Source organism: Ictalurus furcatus, chromosome 1 (assembly GCF_023375685.1).
Source record: "Ictalurus furcatus strain D&B chromosome 1, Billie_1.0, whole genome shotgun sequence".
Taxonomy (NCBI): domain Eukaryota; kingdom Metazoa; phylum Chordata; class Actinopteri; order Siluriformes; family Ictaluridae; genus Ictalurus; species Ictalurus furcatus.
The window spans coordinates 12082306-12107120 of NC_071255.1; the positions used below are offsets into that span (position 1 = coordinate 12082306).

Consider the following 24815-nt stretch of genomic DNA (forward strand, 5'->3'; position numbering starts at 1 on the left):
TGAATATGTCCATAGTCTGTTTAGTTTCACTATAATTGTTGATATTAGTAAATTATGTTCAACAAACGCTGTCAGTGTTGGGTTTTTTTGTTTTGTTTTGTTTTTATAAATAAATTCTGCACTGAAGACATAAAAACAATGTCAAGAAAAAAAAATAAAAAACATCTATGCTATTTATAGCCCACTCTTCTGACGTTAAGTTATTTATTTACGCAGTTACCTGTAATAATTCTGTAATTGTTTTAGAGGTGTACCGGGTAAAGTCGTGGTGTAGATGACCTCTATGCTTGTGTAAGGGCACAGTGCTGATTCGGTTGATGCTCCTTCTGCGTTTACGCTGCTTTGGGATTCACGGAAGCAGATACGCTGAAAGCGCGCTTGGCGTGTAGCAGTAACACTGCAGCTCTTCGACGCAATGATAGCTTGTGGGTACTATGCATGCTTGGAAACGGTTTGAACCTTTATTCCTGAGGTAAGTAGGTCAATCGCTGGCTCGGAACACAGCACTGTGTCGGTTTAAACAGGAGACGTTTTCCATAAAAGTCTTGTAAATAATCATTCGGAAGCGGCACAGCGCTAATAATATCATAACATACCACGCTGCAAACCCTAAGAATATTCTCATAAGCTTCTTATAGCGGTACGCGTCGTCCTCATCCAGATAAAACAAGTGTAGGATAGTGATAACAGAAATAGCCTACATTTTTTTGTGCATGCATGACCGTAATCTGTGTTCGACTGGTTTAAAAGCCATTAAATCCTTCCCTCCTCGTCTTGTTCAACCCCCAGATCTATATTTGGTAATACACGATAATACTGTTGGCCTAACGTGGTCTCGACTCTAAACATTTAACAAGGACATGTAGCACAAAATGCGATTTATTCTAACGAGAGACTCAATGATTATTCTTTGTGAACTTTGTTTAATGAGAAACAACCCTGCTGGAGGGGGGACACCCTATAGAAACTCATAGAATGTGTAATGGTTTTAATGGTTCTAATCTGGGAATTGTATTGGTTTTAATGGAAACTGTAATTTTCCCTATGGGTCTCTACAGGTAATTTGTTGCTTTCTGGTGGTGGCATGTTATGTCTAGTGAATACCATTAAGGCTCAATAATGGTTTTGATTGTTTATAATGGTATTTGTAGTGGAAACCATTAGAACTTATGTGATGGTTTCTATTGGGTTTTTTTTTTTTCAGCATGGAAATTGAGGCCAAACACAATTCACATCCATGTCATACATCCAGAAAATCCATTAACTTAAAAAAGAAGGTAATTTGTAAGCCTCCAGTAGGCTTTCTAGTAGTGTTCTCTTTATCCTGTCTCTTCAGGACCCAGGTTTGAAAATCTCCATAAAGGTTGAATAAGATGGCGCACTTGGACCTGGGAGATGTAGTGCTTCGGCGGATGAGAGAGGAGGATATTGAGGCTGTAAAGGCTCTTATCAAGGTATGTTTTGTGCAAAAAAATAATAATTTAGTAAGCTTCATTGATCATACATAATTTCTTCTTTCTGTGTCCTTCACTGTTTCGCAAACTTCCACACTGTTATCTTCTATCTGTGCAGCAAGGATGTGAAGGGATGGAGAACCGGCTCATCCTGCACCTCCTTACTAGACCACTGGTGGTCCTCCTGCTCGCCACAGTCTCTTCTGTGCTCCGCTTTGTAGTGCACTCCTTTATGCTAGCCCTGTTTATCCCTGTGTTCCTTCTCATCGTGTACCTCAAGCTCACCATCCCACGGTCCACGGGCATCTTGGGCTCCAGCAGACCCTACTGGGACTACTTGGGCAGCAGCTACCATGCTAGGTCCCAGCCAGACCTACCAAACCCACATGCTGCCAAAGCCAAGCCCGTCCCTGACCAGGAGAAAGCCAAACGTCGCAAGAAAGCCAAAGAGAAGTATAAGAACAAAGAGGCAGAGAAAGTTAAGCCTGAAGACAGTGAGAAGGTGGATGAAGATGATCTAAAAGAACGAGCACGTGTTGCAGGGGAAGTGTGGGTCGCAGAGCGCGATGGCGAGGTGCTTGGCTGTGTTGCCCGAGATGGTTGGAGCCGGCATGGTGTGTATCGTATCTGTAGGCTGGTAGTGCAGAGCTGGTACCGTAGAGAAGGGCTTGGCAAGCTGCTGGTCCAGAGCCTGGAGTCCAGAGCCAAGCAGAGCGGAGTACGCAGGGTCTATGCTCATGTGCCCTTCCCTTCCAAAGTAGGAGAGGCGTTCTTCAGAAAACTGGGCTACCGGCTCCAGGGAGAGACTTCTGGGGTGGAAGGTGAAGAGGAGGAGGATTACGAGGAGCCAGGAAAAAGCTGGTTGGGCTTTCCAGTGACAAAGGTGTTCGTTAAAGACTTATGGGTGTAAATGGGCACATTTTTTGTAACTACAGCTTTGCTTGTAATCATTAAATAGTTACATAATTTGTGACATTACTGATTTTCAAAATTCGGTAACATCACTACAGTGAGTGAAAACCCACAACAACTGAATTTAAAATTACATTTATTTATATTGTTTATTTATTGTGTGGTGTTTTTTCTTCCTCTTTGCTTATTTTTTTTCTCTCTAATAAATGTATTTGTAAAATTTCTGATGTGTTTTCAGTCCAGTTTTATACATATTGCTGCACTGTGACAGAATAGTACTGAACTGCCAGTGGTCTTTTTGTCTCGAAAAGATATTTTTAAAGAAATCTTCTCAGACCGGTATTACTCAGGGGTTGCTTTTAATTATGTAGCGTTACTAGTCACAAAATGGTTTTGATCTGAATGCACAGGTTCAAAATTAGCTGTGAAGAGTTTTAATATGAAAATGACTTGCAGGCGTTTCAAAATGTATAGCTTTCTGTGTCTCTCTTGCCAGGTAGAGATGTGCAGTCTGTGGTTCAGCTGTGGTAAACTGAGTGACTGCAGCAGGCTTACTATAGATGTCAACAGAGATAAACACATAATGCTTGAAGAAAAGAGAACAAAGCAAGCTTTGTGTTAGAATATATTTGTTGCAGACTTTGTGCTAGCCATTAAACAACAATGAGCAAGCATATATGTGTTTGAAGTTGAAGCATCCGGTTATCTCTCTACCTGTACCACATGCAGCGAAACATGTCTCACCTAGCACCTCATTCACCACCGGATGTTTGTACAGTTGTGTATATGTGGTGAAAACATGCACCTGGTGCAGCAGTAAAATTCACTGTCATGATTTGAAAATGGATCCTTTAGGCTGATCTTCTGATTCATGCCAGACAAAATTGAATGAAATGATAATGGTTTCATTTCATTATCATTTATAATTGCCAGAATTATTTCTGCATGATAGGACAGGAATGGCCATTTTAAACGGGGGTGGGGGTGGGAGTGGGGGGGTGGATACACAAATTAGTTTATTCTGCAGATTCTTTTATGTGGGGTGACACATGCATATTCACGTAGCAGACTTTAGTGAACAATGATGGACTTTGTGCTTTGGACGTCACAAAAACCCACAAGATTTAATTCATTGTAATCAGACATGGCTGCAGGTTTTAGTTTTGCACTACACAGATCATAGACTTGCGTTGAGTAAGAGGTGTTTCTTACTCATTGCAAGGTCGGATTATTTTCTAAATGGGTCACAAAAGAGTGCTAGATAATTAACACCTTCACTGTGTACTAAGGTTACTACTTCAGTATCTTCTTTCACATGAATTGGCACTATGCCTTGTTTATTGTGGGCTTTGTTGTTCTGCCGTGCTGGAGCCCAGATTAGTAAACACCTGCAAAGTGTGTCCCCTAACCAAAGCGTACCTATTATTGTCTTCAGGAAACAGATGCAAGTTCACAGTTCTGGAAAAGTGTGTTTGGAGCTGTGGTTGAGTTTGTCTGCACGATAGGTCTTTGGGGGTGTGTCTGTGTGTGTGTGTGTGGGCGGGTGGGTTTCGGAAAAAATGACTCTGCATTTCCTGCCCTAATTCGTTCAAACGTGTTGTGCCAATTGATGCATTGAAGCGGCTGTTGTCCATGGTGTGTGTGTGTGAATGTGTGAATATATAGGTGTGAAGAGGTGAGATGTGGCTGATCAGTAATGTTCTGTATTAAAATCAGTTACAAGTTTTAAAACATTAGGTTTGCTTTGCCTTGTGCATAAGTATATTATATACTGGTTATTATTATTATCCATCCAGTTCCTGTGCCACTTATCCTACACAGGGTCACAGGGGAGCCTGGAACTTATCCCAGGGGCACAAGGCATGGGACAACCTGGATGGCGTGCCAACCCATCGCAGGGCACAATCACACACATTCACACACTACAGACAGTTTGGAAATGCCAGTCAGCCTACAATGCATGTCTTTGGACTGGGGGAGGAAATTGGAGTACCCAGAGGAAACCCCCGAAGCACAGGGAGAACATGCAAACTCGGACGCGATAATTGAACCACCAACCCCGGAGGTGCGAGGCAAACATGCTACCCATTAAGCCACCATGGTTTATTATTATTATTAAGAAGAAGAATGATACATTTTGACCTTACATTGTGCTCAGCTTTCCCTTTTACACAAATGCACACAACAGCCAGAAATACAGCTGGACCTCTTAATGATTTGTGGTCAGAGGCTGAATCGTGGGAGCAGACAGATGTAAAAAATCAGACCTACACTTTTGTCTTCTTCTCTCTCTAACTCACACACACACAGAGGTCAGAGGGAGCTCTCTGGGAAACAGTGATTTCCCTGGCCACAGAGTGCATGAAAGGGTGAGTTAGAGTGAAACTCACACAAGATGCCAACTGTACTGAAACTAGGAAAGGGTTTTGAAAACAATTGCACACAGTCACAAATTAGCAGGATACATAATAGCAGTGATATGTGTGCTTATACATTCCACTGAGCACTTGTGACGTTGTGTGGTCAGGCTGAATTTCTAGGCTCTCCTCTGTGGTAAAGAGGTCTCAAGTGAGTGCTTGAATGTGTGTTTTGAAGGAAGAAGGTAATCTAGCTCTCTGGAAAAACTTTTTTTTTCTAGCTTTCTACTGGACTTACTTCATAGCATGTCTATGGGAAAAATAAATAAAGGGGAAAGACCCAGGTAAAAAGAAAAAAGAAAAGAAATCCAGAATGCTGAAGAAGGTATAATGGAAATGATTAAAGGCCATGTGGGAAAAGTGAAGTGGAGGCTTCCTTGGTTGGGTGCAAGGGTTCTGGAAATTTCCAGCTTGCCATGGTTATGCCGCAGGCTGTGTTTTGTGACGCACATCTTGGAGTAAAAAAGGTTAGAAGTCACATCAAACACTTAAGAGTCTAATATGTGGTCAAAGAAAGTGCTATTGTGTAAAGGAAAAAAAAATCCCAATCTTTGCAATAAAATATATAATTTCCAATTTTTGTAATTTTACAATGTCTGTCATGTGGAAAAAGAAAGTGCAATTGTGTAACAATTTTGAAAAACAATCTTTGCAGTTCAATATTTAAGATAAAAAAAAAAAACGCTGTAAATATTTTAAACAAACAAAAAAATAATCAGAATCTTTGCAATCTTATGACGCCACATCAATACCATGTTCAATTGGTGGAAATAAATAAATCAGTAGATACATAGATAAATCTGTCAGTCCATTACTCAATTCAGAATCTCTGTAGTTATTGCCTAATGTTTGTTGTTTTTACAAGAAGGGTAGAAATGCTTTGTATGTCCCTTTAAATAGCAGGTGCTATTAATACGATTCCCTGACATTGTCAGTTAGAATAAACTTCAGCCCTCCCAACTGTGTTTGAAAACTTCCATCACCCAATCAGGGACCCCATTTCACCCAACTGTATCAATATGTCATGCGTTTTCTATACCTCCTTCTTCCTCCACATCACTTTCAAAACTCTCACTCAGTTTTGCATGACTCAACCACTGAGTTGGTTTCATCTTTCAGAATGATGAGCAAGCTGGACAGGTGAGTAAAAAAAAAAACCAAAAAAAAAAAACAAAACATAATACTGAGAATGCTAAATACTGTAAATGATGCAAATGTACATTTCATAAAACCTACTGCTGATGGAGAGTTCAGGAATTATTAAGAAAAAAAAAATCAGCATTTAAAATGCTTTTAAAATGTAAATATATATATATATATATATATATATATATGAATGGAAATATGTCTAATGATGTATGGCATTGCAATTTTAAATGTTCTCAACTATTAGTAGCGAATGAAACCGAGAGTGCTAGAGATGTGTATGTTTGTGTGTGTGCGTGTGCGCCTACATGTATAGCTTTGCACAGAACAATCTCTATATCTCTGTATAACTGTTGTGTTGTAGCAGTTCCTACATGCATGATTGCACAAGACATTTAAAGTTAAAAGGCCAAACCATTAGAGACATAAAGCCACTTGTCCATTTAACACATTATCAAACTATTTTTTATTATTGCTATTATTAATTATTGTATTGTCTATGTATTATTACAAAATTCTTAGAAATTATTTCCTATAAATTACAATTTATTCAAAATATTTCAATAAACAATAGAAGTTAAACGATGTTGTATTTCTATTCTGTTTCAACTTACATTTACAATCATGTACCAATTATTTAAATCCACCTTTGACATACTCTAATTGTTTTCAAATTAAGATCAGTAATAATCTTACACCTTCTTTCGACAACACATTAGCATATATTATGATATATTTTATTATTACTCATGACTAATAATAGTTTTTTGGGGGGCCATTGTTGTTTGCTGCAGTGTGCTGCTGACTCAGAGGAAGTTTATTTACCACTATAAGAACGTGCGCTGGGCTCGTGGGAGGAACGAGACCTACCTCTGTTTTGTGGTCAAGAAACGCAATAGTCCCAACTCGCTCTCCTTCGACTTCGGACACCTGCGCAATCGTTCTGGCTGCCATGTGGAGGTAAGACGAGGATGGACAGATGCAGCTGCAGGAGGAAAAGAGATTGCAAGGATAAAGTCAGTGCAATGCTATTAACCCACAATTATCTTTGCTAGCTTGAAACAAAATGGTATCTCCATGACATGATTGCACTCACACCTGGACACATACAATGGGTGGCTGTGGCTCAGGTGGTAGAGCGGGTTGTCCATTAATAGTAGGGTTGGCGGTTAGCTTCCCGGCCCATATGACTCCACATGCCGAAGTGTCCTTGGGCAAGACACTGAGACACTGAGCTACCTTGCTCTGTTACAATTGGTGTGTGAGTGTGTGTGTGAATGGGTGAATGAGAACTAGTGTAAAGCGCTTTATAGAACCGCTAAGGTTAAAAAAGCGCTATGTAAGTGCAGACCATTTACCATTACCAATACATCTGCCATCAAAACAATCCCCATGTATGGATTTCGGGATACATGATTCTGTTTGTATTGCTAATAACAACGATGAGATGAAAACAGATATTAACGACAGTAACTAACGCATATCATCCTTTTTTTCCTCCCTTCAGCTTCTCTTCCTGAGCTATCTTGGGGTACTGTGCCCGGGTTTCTTGGGTTCCGGTGTGGATGGTGTCAGAGTGGCATATGCCATCACCTGGTTCTGTTCCTGGTCACCCTGTTCAAACTGTGCCCATCGCCTTTCTCGCTTCATGTCTCAGATGCCCAACCTGCGGCTGCGCATCTTCGTCTCGCGCCTCTACTTCTGTGACGAGGAGGACAGTCAAGAGAGAGAGGGACTCCGTTGCTTGCAGAGGGCAGGTGTGCAAGTGACTGTCATGACCTATAAAGGTAAACACTGAAAGATTACTGTATGTGCATATACATATTTTAATATGTCAGCTTTCTATGATGCTTTGTCAATAGCCTACTGTAAATACATAATCTCAACTGAATCAGACTAAAATGAGGTGATGAATAAAGTTATAAGATGACCAGGAAGCCATGTGAGAGGTCCGGGAGGGTTTAGTAGTCCATTCGCATGCAGAATAAAACCATCTGAAATACAGCTATTTGATCAACGACAGTCAAAATCAAGGCATTGCTTGCAACTCAGCAGATAAATAAATTTTACCACCACTTTGTAAATCAGTTTGGTTTGCTGTGTTTCCACAGTAAGAGCTGCCACTGAAACCTTTGGGGCTAATTACACATTTTGTTATATGCAGAAGGCTTCTATATATTAGTTACATTAATTTAAACAGGTTTGCTAAGCTATTGCATAAGTCAGGTGCACAAAAAAAAGAAAGAATGAAAGAAAGAAAGAAGGAAGAAAGGGGGGCACAGTGGCTTAGTGGTTAGCACATTTGCCTCACAACTCTGGGGTTGAGGGTTCAAATCCTGCTTCCGCCACAGAGCTCAGATACTCTCCCTGTGCCTCTGGGGTTGCCCTTCCCTCCTCCACCAGTCCAAAGATATGCATAGTAGGCTGATTGACATTTCCAAATTGACCATTGTGTCCTCAGTGTGTCCCTTGCCTTGTACCCTGAGTTCCCTGGGATAGGCTCCCTGTGAAGGATAAGTGGTACACAAAATGGATGGATGGAAGGATTAACTCATGGAAGTGTTTGTCAAAGTTCTTAAAGCAATACTGAGTATCACATTAAAATGAGTAATAGTTTGTTGCAACTGTTTACATTTTGCAGGTTCGTGGGTTGTGTGTGTATGTGTATGTGTATCCTTAGAGGCCCTTTTTAAATGGTTAGTCCCAGGCCTGGACAATACGTGTAGAGGGCCGGACCAGACTCCTAACCCTATAGTAATGTGCAATCGTGAGATTGTGTATGTGTACTTCTTGTGCCATATTCTCTCGCCACAGATTTTTTCTACTGTTGGCAAACCTTTGTGGCTCGTAATCAGAAGGCTTTCAAGGCTTGGGACGACCTTCACCAGAACTCTATCCGACTGTCTCGGAAACTACAGCGAATCCTGCAGGTAAGAACAAAAACAATTCACCTTTATCTATTAACAATTTCCACATTACAACAACCACAATAACAAGGCATCGCTGAGTTAGAACAATATAAATATGTCATCTACTCTGTGTTTGTCTCTACAGCCTAGTGAGTCTGAAGACCTGAGGGATGGCTTCGCTCTGCTGGGCCTTTAATGACATGAGAGTTTACATGACAATCAATTATGGTGCTGTTAAAACAAAATTCCTGAGACTTGAATCACAGAAACATTAATAATTAATTATTTTTTTCTCCCTGAATAGCATTATAGCTTTGATAAAGGCGTTTGGGGGCGCTGTGTCCGTGCTACTTATCAAAATACTACAATAAAGAGTTTTCGTACGACGCATGTGTACGTTGTTTCATTGTTATTCGACAAGAAGCTAGTTTTGTTAGGAAATTTCAAACCACTGTTTTGTCTGCTTCACAAAAAAAAAGAAGAAGAAGAAGAATGCGGAAGAATGTGGTGCGCGGATACACGGTGTACTACGACGTTAACGGTTCCGTTATCCCCCGAGACCAGGCTGCAGCAAACAAGCGGCTGAATTAAAATCCAAGATGGCGGCCGAGGTGGAATACGAGTCGGTTCTGTGTGTCAAACCTGACGTCAATGTTTACCGAATTCCGCCGCGAGCGTCGAACCGCGCCGTCAGGTAACAGCTGTGAGCCATGACCTTCATCTTTACCGGCATCTACCGCATCATATTTCACACCCCGTTACATCCGTTACACTTCGAGAACATATTCAGTCGCATGCAGCAATACGCCGACAACGTCATTAGCCCATTTCATGCGTTCATTTTCATGCTTGCGTGACGTGTTTATAGTCCCAAAATCCATATTGCATGTTTATTGATGCTACACAGGATTTAGGCCTACACGTAAGCCATTGCGTAATATACCTATACACACACACACACACACGCTCGCGCGCAAAGAGTAGGGATTGACAAAGTGTCATAGGTGTGATTGAGCTTCTTCCTGTTCCCAGAGGGATTGTGTAATTCTGAGTTTCTCAATATGTCTCGACTTTAATGCATTTGACATCACATGTCACAAAGCCTCATCATCATCTATGAGTGGAGTTAACATTTAAAAAAAAAAAAAAAAAACTGGGATGACTGCGTCTGCATCATGCTCATCAACCATTCATTTCAGTGACCTCATGACCGGTGCAGGTTTTATTAAATGGAGTGCGTAATCAGTAAGCAATTTCTTGCTAATATATTTTTGTTTGCGTGTGTGTCTGTGTGTTTGAAAGGATATTTGAAAGATAGCTTGAGACATCGTGTTTACGTTTTCACTTAGTATGCTGACGTCAGTAGTTTCCGGACAATGACTGGACGGCGGTGTTTGTTTAATCCTGTTCCTGGATGATGATTGGTTCATCCACAGTCGCGTGGGAGAACTGAGGATAACTAGAGCATGTTTCATTGCTGAGTAATAAATAATTATTGGACAAATCATCCCAAGGGCATCAGAACGTGACTTATCTCATATAGTAATCTGATGTACTGTACCAGATGGTAAATGAACTGTAAAAATTAAGCAATTCTTCTTCTGATTATTTCCTCATTTAAGCTATGACTGCAGTAGCTCTCTCATCTTGTGATGGTAATCGTCAGATTCTGTTTTCCCCCCATCGTAATTAAAAAAAGTGTTCCCACTTTTATGGATCCATCTGTTATCTTGTGCATACGCTCAGTGGATGTTTTATAAAGTATATGTACAGGTGCACTTTGTAGGCATACAGTTAGTAAGGAAAAACAACACAATGCTGTCAAGAGACAACAGTCCCGGGGTGGTCCCAAGTTGATTGAAGTCCTATAACACATCCCGAAGTGTTTTATTCCTCTTATTCCACAGTGTTGATTTGTTACCGATTAGAATTTTTTTATTAATTAAAAAAAATCACACTTGGGGTTATCGTTTCATCGATTATTATTACATTTATTGTCAAGGAACATCCGCGAGACATGTTAGTTCCTGTTATCATTTACGTTATAGCAGCTGTAAATGGTCAGTCCCTCAACAGCCTCTCTTTTTTTCTCTCTCTCTCATGTGAAGTTAATAAGGCAGGTAAAAAAAAATGCAGCTTGTTAGGTGGAACGTGAAAACTCCTGGCAGAAATCACACTGGCGCTTAAGGTACATTCACACATACAGCAATTTTATCACTACACATCGCTGTAGTATGAAGTCGCCAGTAGGCGTTACTACTACTACTGGTTGCCATGGTAACATTTATCAGTGGGTGGCGCAACTAGCATTCCACTTTTGACAACAAACCAGTTTTCTTGCTGCTGAAATGAAACATTCTTTAGGGAGAGCATTTGTATATAAAATTCACTAGAGTATATAATGCATCATATCCTGCGAGATAAAAGAGGAGCAGTGTGCGCTCTTTGCCATTGCGGCCATTTATCTGCAGCGAAATCGCAATCACCGGACTGTCCGGGTCCACGAAACAATTCGGAATCGCAGGCAGCATGGAGGATCACGGATCACATGCACTTTACTGTTAACTGCCTTCGTTCAACTTTGTCACGTTGCTGGACACGCTCATATCTAGTCACCAACGGTTGCTGTCGCTCATGTCGCCGGAAGTCACCAGCTCTCTTTGAAAATGAATGTTCTCCGGGCGCTTTGTCTGTGCGCGTTGCTGTATGTGTGAACGTAGCTTTACAAAGCGCTGACACTGGAGACTCCTTCCCTTCCATTAATGACAAATGATTATATGTTTATCTTTGTTAATACTAACAAGACATGCTGTTAATTTGTTTGTTATTAGGCTAAACTCATGTTGATCTTTCACCATGCAAGTCTGTGTGTATGAGCTGTTACTATAGAAACAAAAACATACTAGAACTAGTGCATTAATGTAAACCTATCATTTATGTTACAGCAAGAACTGAGCTGCACTATTAGAGAAAATTAATCCACACCTTCTGATTAGTGAATTCAGCAGTGCTGTGGTATAAATAATTGTAGCCCGTTTGTTAATATGTGCTGTTTGTCAGCCCATTGGAAAGGGACCACAATAGGACAACTACTGTCCAGATCTTGTTTGGATGGTGCACCATTCTGAGCAAAGCAGTGGCACTGACATGGTAATGTGTGTGCAGCTGGTACGAGTCTATCAAACACTGCAGTATTGCAGGGATTTTTAAATGCCTCAGTGACACTTTTGAGAAGCAGACTACAAGCCAAAAATATCAAGTCAAGTCAAGTGGCTTTTTGTCATTTCAACTATATACAGCTGTTACAGTACACAGTGAAACGAAACAATGTTACTTCAGGACCTTGGTGCTTCATAAAACAACACACTAACTACATGAGACGACACAGAACTATATAACACATACACATTTCTACATAAAGTGCACATGCAAACTTGTTCAAACAACGCAAGACAGGACATTAAAACAGGACAGTGGGCACAGTAAGTGACAGGGTAGCACTGACCAGTACACAGTTCTAGTGTGGAAGTGTCCGATATTACAGGTAGTGCAAAAGAGTAACAATATAATTTCAAAATGCTGTGAATGTAATCATAACATGCTATGATGCTGTAGTCAGCAGATAAGGTTACCAAATATGCACATAGCAGTTATTGCAGAAGCAGCCAGGTAAAGTGTCTAATATTGGCAAGAAATTAAATATGACATTTTTATAAATACAGTAGCAGCAAAAAATAAATAAGTAAATAAATAATCAGGCCAGCATCATTCTGCGAGCTGACAAAGACACTGACATAGGGTTAGTCCTGGGGTATTTAACTAAAATTTATGAAGGAACAGCTACATAAAATTATTTCCTTACAAGGGTCAGGATAAGTAACTAACATGACTGAGTGATGACAACAGTTACTGTTTTTAATATGTAACCATTAGGATTAGTTTATGACTATAAATAAGACCATTTGATGTGGTAATGTTTTGCTTCATAGTGATGTTTCCTGTTCATTTGATTAGCACCATTTTTAAACAGATGAGACATATCTATTTTGAATGTGATGTGAGGAGAGTAAACACATACTTCTCTGTCCATTCATCTTTAAACATTTTGTCTTCTTTGCCAGCTTTATTTTATTTTATTTATTTATTTATTATATAAACAAGCCATGTTTTCAGTTCACTAATTAGACCAGAGAAGAGAGGGTAAAAAATCTGTGAAAGACTGTGAAAACTCTACCCTTTCTCACCCCTTTCTTAAGTAGTCTCTGGTCTGATGAGTTTCCTTCAGTTGAATAATTTACATAAATGCCTGATAAACCACAACAGACGATCTGCTGCAGAAGCTGAGCTGTTTCATATTTATAAAACTAGAGTCACTCAACTATGGCCATGTTTTTAAAAAAATATATGTTTCTTGGCTCTGCTGCAGTATTGTTATTCACAATAGAACATAGAAAACATATCAAATGTTTAAACTGAGTAAATGTACCATTTAAAAAAAAAAAAAAAAAAGTTGGGATGAGGGCAAAAAAAAGCTGGAAAGAGTTACTAAAAAGAAACAGCTGGAGGTTAATTGGCAACAGGTCAGTAACATGATTGGGTATAAAAAGAGTATCTTAGAGAGGCAGAGTGTTTCAGAAGTAAAGATTGGCAGGGGTTCACCAATCTGCGAAAAACTGCATCTACAATTTGTGGAACAATATCAGAATAATGTTCCTCAACATAAAATTGCTATGAATTGCTATGAAAGTCTATGAATATCTCATCATCTACAATACATATCATCATCAAAAAATTCCAAGAATCTTCAGAAATCTCTGTGCGCAAGGGACAAGGATGAAAATCAATATTGCATACCCCTGATCTTCGGGCCCTCAGACGGCACTGCATTAAAAACAGGCATGATTCTGTAATGGAAATCACTGCATGGGCTCAGAAACACCCCTAGCTCATTGTCTGTGAACACAGTTCACCGTCCCATCCACAAATGCTGGTTAAAGCTCTAGCATGCAAAGAAGAAGCCATATGTGAATATGATCCAGAAACACCGCTGTCTTCTCCGGGCCAAAGCTCATTTAAAATGGACCGAGGCAAAGTGGAAAACTGTTCTGTGGTCAGACGAATCGAAATTTGAAATTCTTTTTGGAAACCATGGGCACCACGTCCTCTAAACTAAAGAGGACCAAAGAGGAGAGGGACCATCCGGCTTTTTATCAGCGCTCAGTCCAAAAGCCTGCATCTCTGATGGTATAGGGGTGCATTAGTGCCTATGGAATAGGCAGCTTTCACATCTGGAAAGGCACCATCAATGCTGAAAGGTATAGACAGGTTTTAGAGCAACATCTGCTTCCACCCAGATTCCATCCCATCTTTACTTCTGAAGCACTCTGCCTCTCTAAGATATTCTTTTTATACCCAGTCATGCTACTGACCTGTTGCCAGTTCATCTAGTTGCAAAATGTTCCTCCAGCTGTTTCTTTTTAGTAACACTTACTTTTCCAGCCTTTTGTTGCCCCATCCCAACTTTTTTGAGACGTGTTGCAACCATCTAATTCACAATTACCTTATTTTTTCCTTAAAATGGTACATTTCCTTCGTTTGAACATTTGGTATGGTTTCTATGTTCTATTGTGGATAACGTGGGTTTATGAGATTTGTGGATCACTGCATTCTGTTTTTATTTACATTTTACACAGCGTTCCAATTTTTTTGGAATTGTTGTTGTTAGTCCGCTGAAATACTTTGCTGCATCTGTATTGCTAGTCTGCTAGTTGATGATCCCTGGGTTAGAGGATAATTGTGCATTGAGAAATATGACGCTGGTAGTTTCTAACTTTACACATACAGTCCCCTCTGAAAGTATTGTAACATCATGGCCAATTGTTTTGGTTTTGCTATACACTGAAGACATTTGGCTTTGAGATCAAAAGATGAATATGAGATGATAGATCAGAATTTCAGCTTTCATTTCCTGATATTTAAATCGGTGACTACGTTTAAATGCACATCAGTATTCTGATAGTAATTGGAATTGGGCAATATTCCAATTAGTATTGAGTCATGTAAACGTCAGAGTCTGATTGCCCAATTCAGATTACGACAATATTCTGATTCCCACCCGTGGAATATGCCTGTGTTAATCAGAAATTTGTTGCATGTTGCCTGCAAATCCCCTGAAAGGAGATATACAGTATGTGCATGCTCCGTCCGAAAGGAATTGTGGATGCTAACAGATGCTTAGCTTTAGGCTAGGTATTTAGGAATTCAGCAACTAAAATTAGCAACAAAGGCTAAATGGACGCATTTATGTATACAGGAGTATTCAGATGCCTGTACGCATATAAATGTCATATTCAGAATATGGCTACAACCTGAATACATACCTTAAATGGAATTTGATGTGCATGTAAACGTAGTCTATGATGTGTTTAACAACTTAGAACATGGCACCTTTTGGTTGAACCTACCAATTATTCAAGTGATCAGAAATATTGGAACATGTGACTGAAAGGTGCTTCTTGTTGGCCAAGTGTACCCTGTTAAATTGATTGCTTAAACAGTTATGGCTCTGAATATCTACTTTTGGTTTAAGCTCTGGGTTTTGTGTGTGAAGACTGCATTTGTTGTTAAAAAGGACAAACCAACATGAAGACCAGAGAGCTGTCTATGGGAGAAAAGCAAGTCAAGCATGGTGGAGGTAGTGTCATGGCTTGCATTTTCTGGAACAGGCTCACTAATCTTTATTGATGATGTAACTCATGATGGTAGCAGGAGAATGAATTCAGAAGTCTAAAGAAACATTTTGTCTGTCAATTTACAGACAGATGGATCCAATGTAATCAGAAGGAACTTCATCATGCAGCAAGATAATGACCCAAAACACACTGCCAACTCAATAAAGGACTTTATCAGGGGGGAAAAGTGAAAGGTTTAGACTGGTCAATCACCCGACCTTAACCCAGTTGAGCAGCATTTCACGTCCTGAAGAGGAGACTGATGGGAGAAACACCCCAAAACAAACAACAACTGAAAGAAGCTGCAGTAAAAGCCTAGAAAAGCATTACAGAAGAACAAAATATCAATTTGGTGATGTCAGTGGGTCTCCGGCTTGATATAGTTATTGTAAGCAAGGGATATGCAACCTGATATTAAGCGTTATTTACTTTAAGATGATCTGTTTCAATACTTTTGCGCACCTAAAAATTTGGTGGTCTGCTATCAAAGATGCCATGTTCTAAGTTGTTTAACACATCATAGATTTAAATATCAGGAAATGAAAGCTGAAATTCTGATCTATCATCTCGTTCATCTTTTGAACCCAAATGTCTTCAGTGTATAGCAAAAACTCTCAAATGTTCCTTGGCGTTCCAATACTTTCAGAGGGGACTGTATTGTACAAGGTAACCAAGAAGGAAGGTATATCTAATAAAACTGGCCAGTAAGAATCCACAGTGCTTAAAAACTCTAACAGAGCTGTGCTCGATACATTCATTCAAGTGTCACACACACTAACATGGAACTACCATGCGGTCACTACCTTTAATAATGAGAACACACATAATCATCCGTTTGTTTGTTTGTTTGTTTCTTGCAGGGCAGCTGATTGGAAGTTAGATGCTCCTGACTGGACAGGCCGAATGAGAGTGACGGCCAGGGGAAAACTTGCCTATATTAAACTAGAGGATAAGATCTCAGGTCAGAGGAAGCTGTAGTACACAATAATAGCACACACACACACACGAATACACTTATATGACTGTCAAGACATGTTAGTAAGTCCAATACAGCTAACAGGTGCATGAATTTGGCAACTTGTACCGAAGAAGCAGATATGATCATAGACTAGAACACAGTAAGGTAGACATTGGGTTTATAGCTCATGACTTCATACTTTTGAGTAAATGGTGTATTTATAGTCTGTGTATGATGCGTTCATTTGGGTTTGTTTGGTTTTGTTTTGTTTTTCATTTCAAAATGACAATAGGAATAAGAAAGTGGCTTTTTATTTTACCTTACCCGAGCCTTATCACCCTGCAGCTCTCGCCTAGTTTTCCACTGAAGCTGAGCACGGTTGAGCCTGGCCAGTACCTGGATGGGAGACCTCCTGGGGAAAACTAAGGTTGCTGCTGGAAGTGGTATTAGTGGTATTATAATGACGGGGGACGCTATGCTGTAAAAACAGCACCGCCATAAACCGAGGTCCTGACTCTCTGTGGTCATTAAAAATCCCAGGACACTTCTCATAAAGAGTAGAGGTATAACCATGGTGTCCTGGCAAAATTCCCCCATTAGCCCTTAACTATCATGGCCCCCTAATAATCTCCATCCCTGAATTGGCTACATCCCTCTCCTCTCCACCATTCGCATCATCCAGGTGGATGCTACACACTGGTGGTGGTTGAGGAGATTTCCCCCCATACTATATAAAGCACTTGAGTGCCTAGAAAAGTGCTGTATAAATGTATTATTATTATAATTTTTTTGGCACACACAAAAATAGGAATTTAATACATTTCATCCTAAAATTATATTTTAAAAAAATCTTTTTCATTGGTTTGAAGTCTAGAAACCCTGGAAGTATAAGTAGGTTGTTCTACGTTGCTGTTCTCTGGTTAAGATGTGTATTCTGGAACCTTATTCTGAACCTATTTCATTGTCATTAAAGATATGATCAAAATGGGATCAACCTATGCAGAAATAAATGTTGGGTGACCTTCACTTGCAGCACCTGGAAAATCCTGCTGATTTTTTTCAGCTACCATGTCGTCCTCCTTAACCGTCACCCACTTGCTATTTTTAAAAACCATGTAGTGATCCATATTAGCAGTGCATCACTAAGGACAATTTTTAATCTACCCTATAATTATTGATACACATCTGGGTCATTCAAGCGCATTCGTTCTGATATACATCTGGGTCATTCTTCCGTTCGTTTCAGCCCAGAATCCAGAATGATGCAAAGCAAGCAAAGGAGAAATATACATACTTTTTATATTTTTCTTATTGTTTTAAAGCAAAACTTTTTTGAAAACAAATGAACGCAACATTCAAAGACCATTTACATCACATGTGGGATCTGATTGGCTAGAATTACATACTTTACATTACATACCGTACGTGTGTCATGTAATACCTTGGAAAAATTTATATAATTGCTATTAGTAGTTCTGATACTGGAAGCCTTGATACTGTTGATACTCGATAGTTGGACATAAAATTATGTATGGAATTTTGTCTAATGTAATTTGTTGCACTATAAACAAAATCTTTCATTGCTTGATCAAAGTGCCACCTCAAGGTTTTACAACCACCCTGACAGTCCATCTGTTAAATAATATATTTAGCAAATACCCATAAGGATAGTTTTTTTTTTTTTCTTTTAAAAAGCACACTCTTTGTGTCTGTGATTCACTGAAAAAATTATGTGTATCCAGGTGATATTGCCTGGTATTGCCAGGGTTATCACATCAGAACCCTGTAGAAAAGGGATGCACAATATATATTTTGTTAATTTGTATTGCAAAGCTCTTATTGCATAAGCCTGTGACATGCAAATGAGCACTCTGATAAAGGAAAGAAACAGATTTTGTTCTGTGAGTATTTTGAACATCCTAGAAGCTCCAAAGAAGTGTTCTGTGGGTTATGTGATTAAAACAAAACAACTGAACCATACAGAGAACCATTTTCTTAATGGGCCATATCACATGATCCTTTTCTCATTTTAGGAGGAAATTTAAATTAAAAAAAGGTATATTTAGCTTGACTGGATGTGCAGTTCATTTAGGGCCATAAATATAATCCATGCTATCGTCTATTCCTCCAGTGGAACACATATTTTTATTTCACATTCAGCTATTTTTATTTTTTTTAAAATGTTTAAATGTATTTATTTGTTTGTTTTGGGGCAAGAGTAGAGAGAGGTTCAGCTAGTTAATGCTGTTCCATCCCGTCCTGTAGGGGAGCTGTTTGCTCAAGCCCCGGTGGATCAGTATCCTGGTATCACAGTCGAAACTGTAAGTGACTCAAGCCGCTACTTTGTACTTAGGATTCAAGATGACAGCGGTGAGTTAGACGCCGTTTTATATTTTCAGTCTGAATGAAATACCGTCTCTCAATATTAGACACCAAAGGATCCCCCCTCCCCCCTTTTTCTTTTTCAGGTCGTAGTGCTTTTATTGGCATTGGATTTGGGGACCGGGGAGATGCGTTTGATTTCAACGTGGCTTTGCAGGATCATTTCAAGTATGTTTCTTGTATTCATATCATTTTGATTTTATAACTCATTGGGTCAAGTAATTAGATTATGGTTTTAATGACTGTCTTTAATGGTCTCTTTCTCTCAGGTGGGTAAAGCAGGATAATGAGTTCAGTAAGCAGGCTCTAACTCCAGACTTGGGCCCTAAATTAGACTTGGGGTTTAAAGAAGGTCAGACCATCACTCTTAACATTGGGGTAAAAGCTCTTTATTTTCACTTTATCCCACACACATTAAGATATTATGCTGCTGTTTTCTGAAATAGAGGTTGAATGTACTCTATATTGAGTAGATTGAACTGAACAGCAATGTGATTCTTAAGATTAAGCCCAAGCTCAGACATTTGAACAAAAGCTTTTCAATACATAGAATATTGTTTACTAATTTACCTCATCTCTTTCGTTTCTTATCCAGCAAAGTAAGAAGAGAGAAAAGTCTCGTCCACAAAGTTCAGGTGGCCTTGGACTGCTTCCACCTCCTCCAAGTGGCAAAATTGCTCCGCCTCCTTCAGCCACCTCCACCAATAACAACATAGAACCGCCAACGAGCGGTAGCAACTTGGGTACGTTGTGATTTATTGTCAGGTCTGAGAGACTGTTCAAAGTTTGGGATTTTATGAATAACCAATCTCTGATTGATACTTTTCCTGAACTATATCCCAGGAATATTATGATATTATTTTGATAATATTTTGATACTCTTTGGTCTTCATGATGCGGTTTGTTTAGGTCTGATTTCTAACAAACTTAGAGGCATTCCAGGAACAAGTGTATTTATATTGGTATCACGTTATATTTTAACTGCACATAGGTCGACTTCATTCAACTAATTATGTGACTTCTAATGATAACTGATTGCAGCAGAATTAATTTAGGGGTTTCATAGCAAAGGGGGTAAATACTTATGCAATGGAAATTTTTGGAGATTTTTATTTGTGAATAAAATATTCACATGTATAAGGATTTTTCTCCCCCACTTCAACATTTTGGGCGATTTTGTGTAGATTCATGACATATAATCCTATTAAGTTCATTTCAGTTCAAGGGGGTGGTGGTGGTGAATACTTATGCAAGGCCCTGTAAAGGTCAGAATTGACTATTGTTCACATTATTTGTCCTTTCTTCAGGTTGTTTGTTGGACCTTGAAAGCAATGATCCTAACACTTTGGTTCAGCCAGCTCCTCCTAGCACAAATGCTGACCTGTGGGGAGATTTTACATCTGACAGGTAAAGCACCACCTGTAAAAGAGCTTGGCACAGCAATCCATTTACATGTATGGTTAGACTGAAACCATGTTTCAAAATGTTTGCTGCTGCATGGTGGCCAGTGCAAAATCACAGTGAAGTCCAAGATGTCAGTAACAAGGAGCTATACAGAGTATATTCGTTGTGAAAAAGCTGTAACAACAACAACTAAGCATACAAGTCAAGCTACACAGGATCTAGCTGTATAAATAGACTATACCAGGAGTTCCCAAACTAGGGGTTGGGACCCCATGTGGCTTTACAACTGGGGTTATGAGAGAAACTCACAATCTCCTCTTTTGCTTTCTTGTTTTTTAAAAAATAAATAAATAAATATACTATATGGTCAAGTGTTTACCAAACACCCATATGTGCCTTTTGAACATCCCACTCCAGATTTAGTTCCCCTTTGATGTTATAATACCCTCCACTCTTCTGGGAAGGCTTTTTACTAGATTTTGGAACATGGCTGTGGAGATTTGTGCTCATTCAGCCACAACAGCATTAGTGAGGTCTGGTGTTGGGCAAGAAGGCCTGGGGCACATCAGCATTCTAATTCATCCCAAAAGCTAATACATTTTATTCGATCACATACAAGTGGTAACAGGTATTTAGACTAATATGGCAGTCAATACAGGCTCTTGCACCATGGTGTCTGTGTTGCATGGCTGCTCATGTTCAAGTTTTTTTTTTCCTTAGACAAACAGTACACTTGCTTTGAGTGCATTACTGAGATTTTACTTTTCTTGTAGGTCCATATTATTGTTTTTAAATAATAGTAAAAAAACAAGAATTATTACATCTTTGGTTAATCTTTTAAAGAGGAAAATACATGTACACGATACTACAGGGTGTGACAAAAGTCTCCATATATAGGGGATTATGATTGCCAGCACCACGTTGGGTGTGTCTTCGTGAGTGGATGTTCGTGGACGTTCGTGGACGTTCGTGGACGTCCACCTCTCGGTTGGTCTGCAACACTTCCAGTTTTTTGAATTTGTTAATAAGTTTGGCAATAGTGTCGTGTGTGTCTGTGTGATGTGCTCGCCATGTTTCCTGTTAAAGTCCATCGCAACCTTGCAACAGCTTCCAGATCCAGCCACGAGAATGATTTCAGTACGTTCTTCTTTTGTCAAAGACATTCTTAAAGGCTATCTGAAAAAAAAATAATAATAAATTGTTCAACGAAAAGAAATTGTTGAACCATGACTTCCTGTTTCACAGGGGTATAAATATGAGGAAACACATGGGCCAAATTCCCTTAGTCATTCATAATAATGGGTAAGACCAAGGAATATACAGTATCTCACAAAAGTGAGTACACCCCTCACATTTTGTGTGAACCTGTGAAGCTCTGGTGAACTCCATGCCCAAGAGGGTTAAGGCAGTGCTAGAAAATAATGGTGGCCAAACAAAATATTGACACTTTGGGCCCAATTTGGACATTTTTACTTAGGCGTGTACTCACTTTTGTTGCCAGCGGTTTAGACATTAATGGCTGTGTGTTGAGTTATTTTGAGGGGACAGCAAATTTACACTGTTACACAAGCTGTACACTCACTACTTTACATTGTAACAAAGTATCATTTCTTCAGTGTTGTCACATGAAAAGATATAATGAAATATTTACAAAAATGTGAGGGGTGTGCTCACTTTTGTGAGATACTGTAGCTGTTAAGTGCAGCAAAAGGTTGTTGAGCTTCACAAAATGGGAAGTGGCTATAAGAAAATAGCAGAAGCATTGAAAATGCCCGTTTCCACCATCAGGGCAATAATTAAGAAGTTCCAGTCAACTGGAAATGTTATGAATTCAGCTGGTATTGGACATGTGTCTATATTGTCTCAACGCACTGTGAAGAGCATGGTTTGAGTGGCCAAAAAATCTCCAAGGATCACAGCTGGAGAATTGCAGAAGGTAGTTGCGTCTTGGGGTCAGAAAGTCTCCAAAACTACAATCTGAGGTCACCTACATAAACACAAGTTGTTTGGAAGGTTACAAGAAAAAAGCCTCTACTCTCATCCAAAAACAAACTCAAGCATCTTCAGTTTGCCAGACACTACTGGAACTTCAAATGGGATCGGGTTTTATGGTCAGATGAAACCAAAATAGAACTTTTTGTTAATAAACACCAGAGGTGGTTTTGGTGCACACAGAGAGGTAGCCATATGGAAAAGTGCCTCATGCCCACGGTTAAATTTGGTGGTGCCTCTTTAATGTTTTGGGGCTGTTTTTCTGCCAGAGGACCTGGACATTTTGTTAGGATACATGGTACCATGGACTCTATCAAATATGAACAGATATTAAAATGGGCCATTGTTGGATCTTCCAGCAGCACAATGATCCAAAACATACATCAAAATCAACACAAAAATGGTTTACTAACCACAAAATCAAGGTCCTGCCATGGCCATCCCAATCCCCTGACTTGAAACCCATAGAAAACCCGTGAGGTGAACTGAAGAGGAGAGTCCACCAGTGTGGACCTCGAAATTTGAAGGATCTGGAGAGATTCTGTATGCAGGAATGGTCTCAGATCCCTTGCCATGTATTCTCCAACCTCATCAGGCATTATATGAGAAGACTCAGAGCTGTTATCTTGGCAAAGGGAGGTAGCACAAATATTGACTAAAAGGGTGCCAATAATTGTTCCACACCTAATACTTAACAAAAATTTTTTTCTATAAACCTGTATTGTGTTTGCAGTTGTTTGATATCCATGAGAGCAGAGTATTTTTGTGATTTTTTTTTTAGCAAAAGTTCAAAAGGTTAAACAATAAAGACAATTTTTCATAGCCTTCTTTGCTCATATTTGCCAAGGGTGCCAATATTAGTGGAGGGTGGTGTAATATACACTTATGAAAGTATGAAAAATTTTCTGAAGACGGTCTGCTAAAATGTGTTAATTTCCCCTATGCATGGAGACTTTTGGTATAAGACTGTTGTAAGAAAATAATTGAAAATGTAAAACCTTTACCTGACGAACTGATAAACTTATTGCAATGACAGGCTGAGATTTTATTTTTTGTGAGGGTTGCTGTATGACTGATGACTGCACATCTTTTAAGCTCTGTATACCGTAAGATGGTGACTTGGGTGTTTAGATGAATAAATGTCAGTCTCTCTCTCTCTCTCTCTCTTTCTCAGCTTATCATCTCAGCCCTCCAAGCCGGAGTCTGCCTCCACAAATTGGGTCCAGTTCTGAGTTTGTGATCCCACTGCTCACTTCATGTCCCTGTTCCTACTTGTCACACACTGAAACTATCACTTAAGTTTACCAGTACCCCTTTCTCTCTCTCTCTCTCTCTCTCTCTCTCTCTCTCTCTCTCTCTCTCTCTCACTCACTCACTCACTCTCACTCACTCTCTCTCACTCACACACCCCACACATTCTTGTCCTTTTTTTTATTTGCATTGTTTAATTATGACGTCCCCATAAATGCTTTGTGAAACAATTATTATTTATTTTATTTATTTATGTATTCTACATTTATAGTCATGAGAGCCTCAAGAAGGACATATATTAATTATGTGTATATTTGGAAATGTGTTTAACAGGAACAAGTTGTTAGGTGGAACAACCGTCTTTTTCTAATGTGAGCTCAAAGGTGTTCAGTGCAAATGAAATGATTGTGTCACCCTCTGGTGGTGCAAATGCAAAAAAATAATAATAATAATTTAGTAATGTGAACTGACTGTGGTACAGCACTGCTTTTTGTTGTTCAGCATCAGTGCTCCTTCCTGAGGATATGCAATCAGTCTCATTGGAAATAAGTCAGGCATTCATTCATTTCTGTGAAACACTGATAAAGATTGATGGTGTTTTTGCTGCACCTTCACCTTTGCTTTCCGTGAACTGCACTAATATGTGGAACAGCTCTAATAAAGCCTAATCTGTCCTAGCAGCAATATTCAAACGAATGCCATCATACAGAAATAAGAGGTCAATGTCCCGATGCCTTGCGATAGCACATACTTTTGTGGCTAGACCAAATTTTACATGCTTAAAAGACTCTACATATAAATGTGCGTCTCTCACGGCAGATCGCAGTGTTCCAGTGTGCAGTATGGATATTTGAGCTAATTTATGTGACTGTAACTGTGACTATTTTTATTTCTGACTGAGGTGTATTAGCAAAACTTTATCAATGCCAGCTGGTATTGCTATTAGCAGGAAGCAGAATTTTTGTCTCTTTTTTTTTTCTTTCCATCGTGTGTGTTCATTCTAGTCATATAACACAAATATATATAATCTCAAAAACGCTATGTTGTATATGTATAAATATAAAAGTCAATGTAATAAACAATGCAAGTTAATTCATGAGAAAGCAGCCATTTGGACTTGGATTATTGTTTTAATGCCGTTATAGAACCAAGTTATTGTCATGAAAGGAAATATTTGCTGTACGAGCATCATACTTTTTACTTACAGTGAAACATATATTATATATGGAGTTATATAAGGTGAACTCATGAAAATACAG

At 39.2% G+C, this 24815-nt stretch overlaps 3 protein-coding genes across 5 annotated transcripts; all 3 read left to right on the forward strand.

The window, feature by feature from the left end:
* The first annotated feature begins 245 nt into the window (after positions 1-245).
* Positions 246-2590, forward strand: nat14 (N-acetyltransferase 14 (GCN5-related, putative)). 2 transcript variants are annotated; one of them, XM_053625907.1, is made up of 3 exons: positions 246-472; positions 1205-1454; positions 1573-2590. In XM_053625907.1, exons 2-3 carry the CDS (start codon positions 1374-1376, stop codon positions 2362-2364), a joined length of 873 nt encoding a protein of 290 aa, XP_053481882.1. In that variant the 5' UTR covers positions 246-472; positions 1205-1373; the 3' UTR covers positions 2365-2590. The 2 variants fall into 2 exon arrangements, with proteins under 2 accessions (XP_053481882.1, XP_053481876.1); XM_053625901.1 differs by having other exon boundaries at positions 1337-1454.
* A 3313-nt stretch (positions 2591-5903) lies between these two features.
* aicda (activation-induced cytidine deaminase) lies at positions 5904-9129 on the forward strand. The gene is made up of 5 exons (XM_053637205.1): positions 5904-5923; positions 6724-6889; positions 7437-7716; positions 8744-8859; positions 8984-9129. Exons 1-5 carry the CDS (start codon positions 5904-5906, stop codon positions 9032-9034), a joined length of 633 nt encoding a protein of 210 aa, XP_053493180.1. The 3' UTR covers positions 9035-9129.
* Positions 9130-9433: 304 nt separating this feature from the next.
* Positions 9434-23670, forward strand: necap1 (NECAP endocytosis associated 1). Of its 2 annotated transcripts, XM_053625917.1 has the most exons (8): positions 9434-9532; positions 16430-16530; positions 18793-18897; positions 18996-19077; positions 19179-19287; positions 19505-19652; positions 20217-20316; positions 23480-23670. In XM_053625917.1, exons 1-8 carry the CDS (start codon positions 9438-9440, stop codon positions 23535-23537), a joined length of 798 nt encoding a protein of 265 aa, XP_053481892.1. In that variant the 5' UTR covers positions 9434-9437; the 3' UTR covers positions 23538-23670. The 2 variants fall into 2 exon arrangements, with proteins under 2 accessions (XP_053481892.1, XP_053481900.1); XM_053625925.1 differs by lacking the exons at positions 9434-9532; positions 16430-16530 and adding an exon at positions 16913-16954 and having other exon boundaries at positions 18750-18897; positions 23480-23669.
* The last annotated feature ends 1145 nt before the right edge of the window (positions 23671-24815 follow it).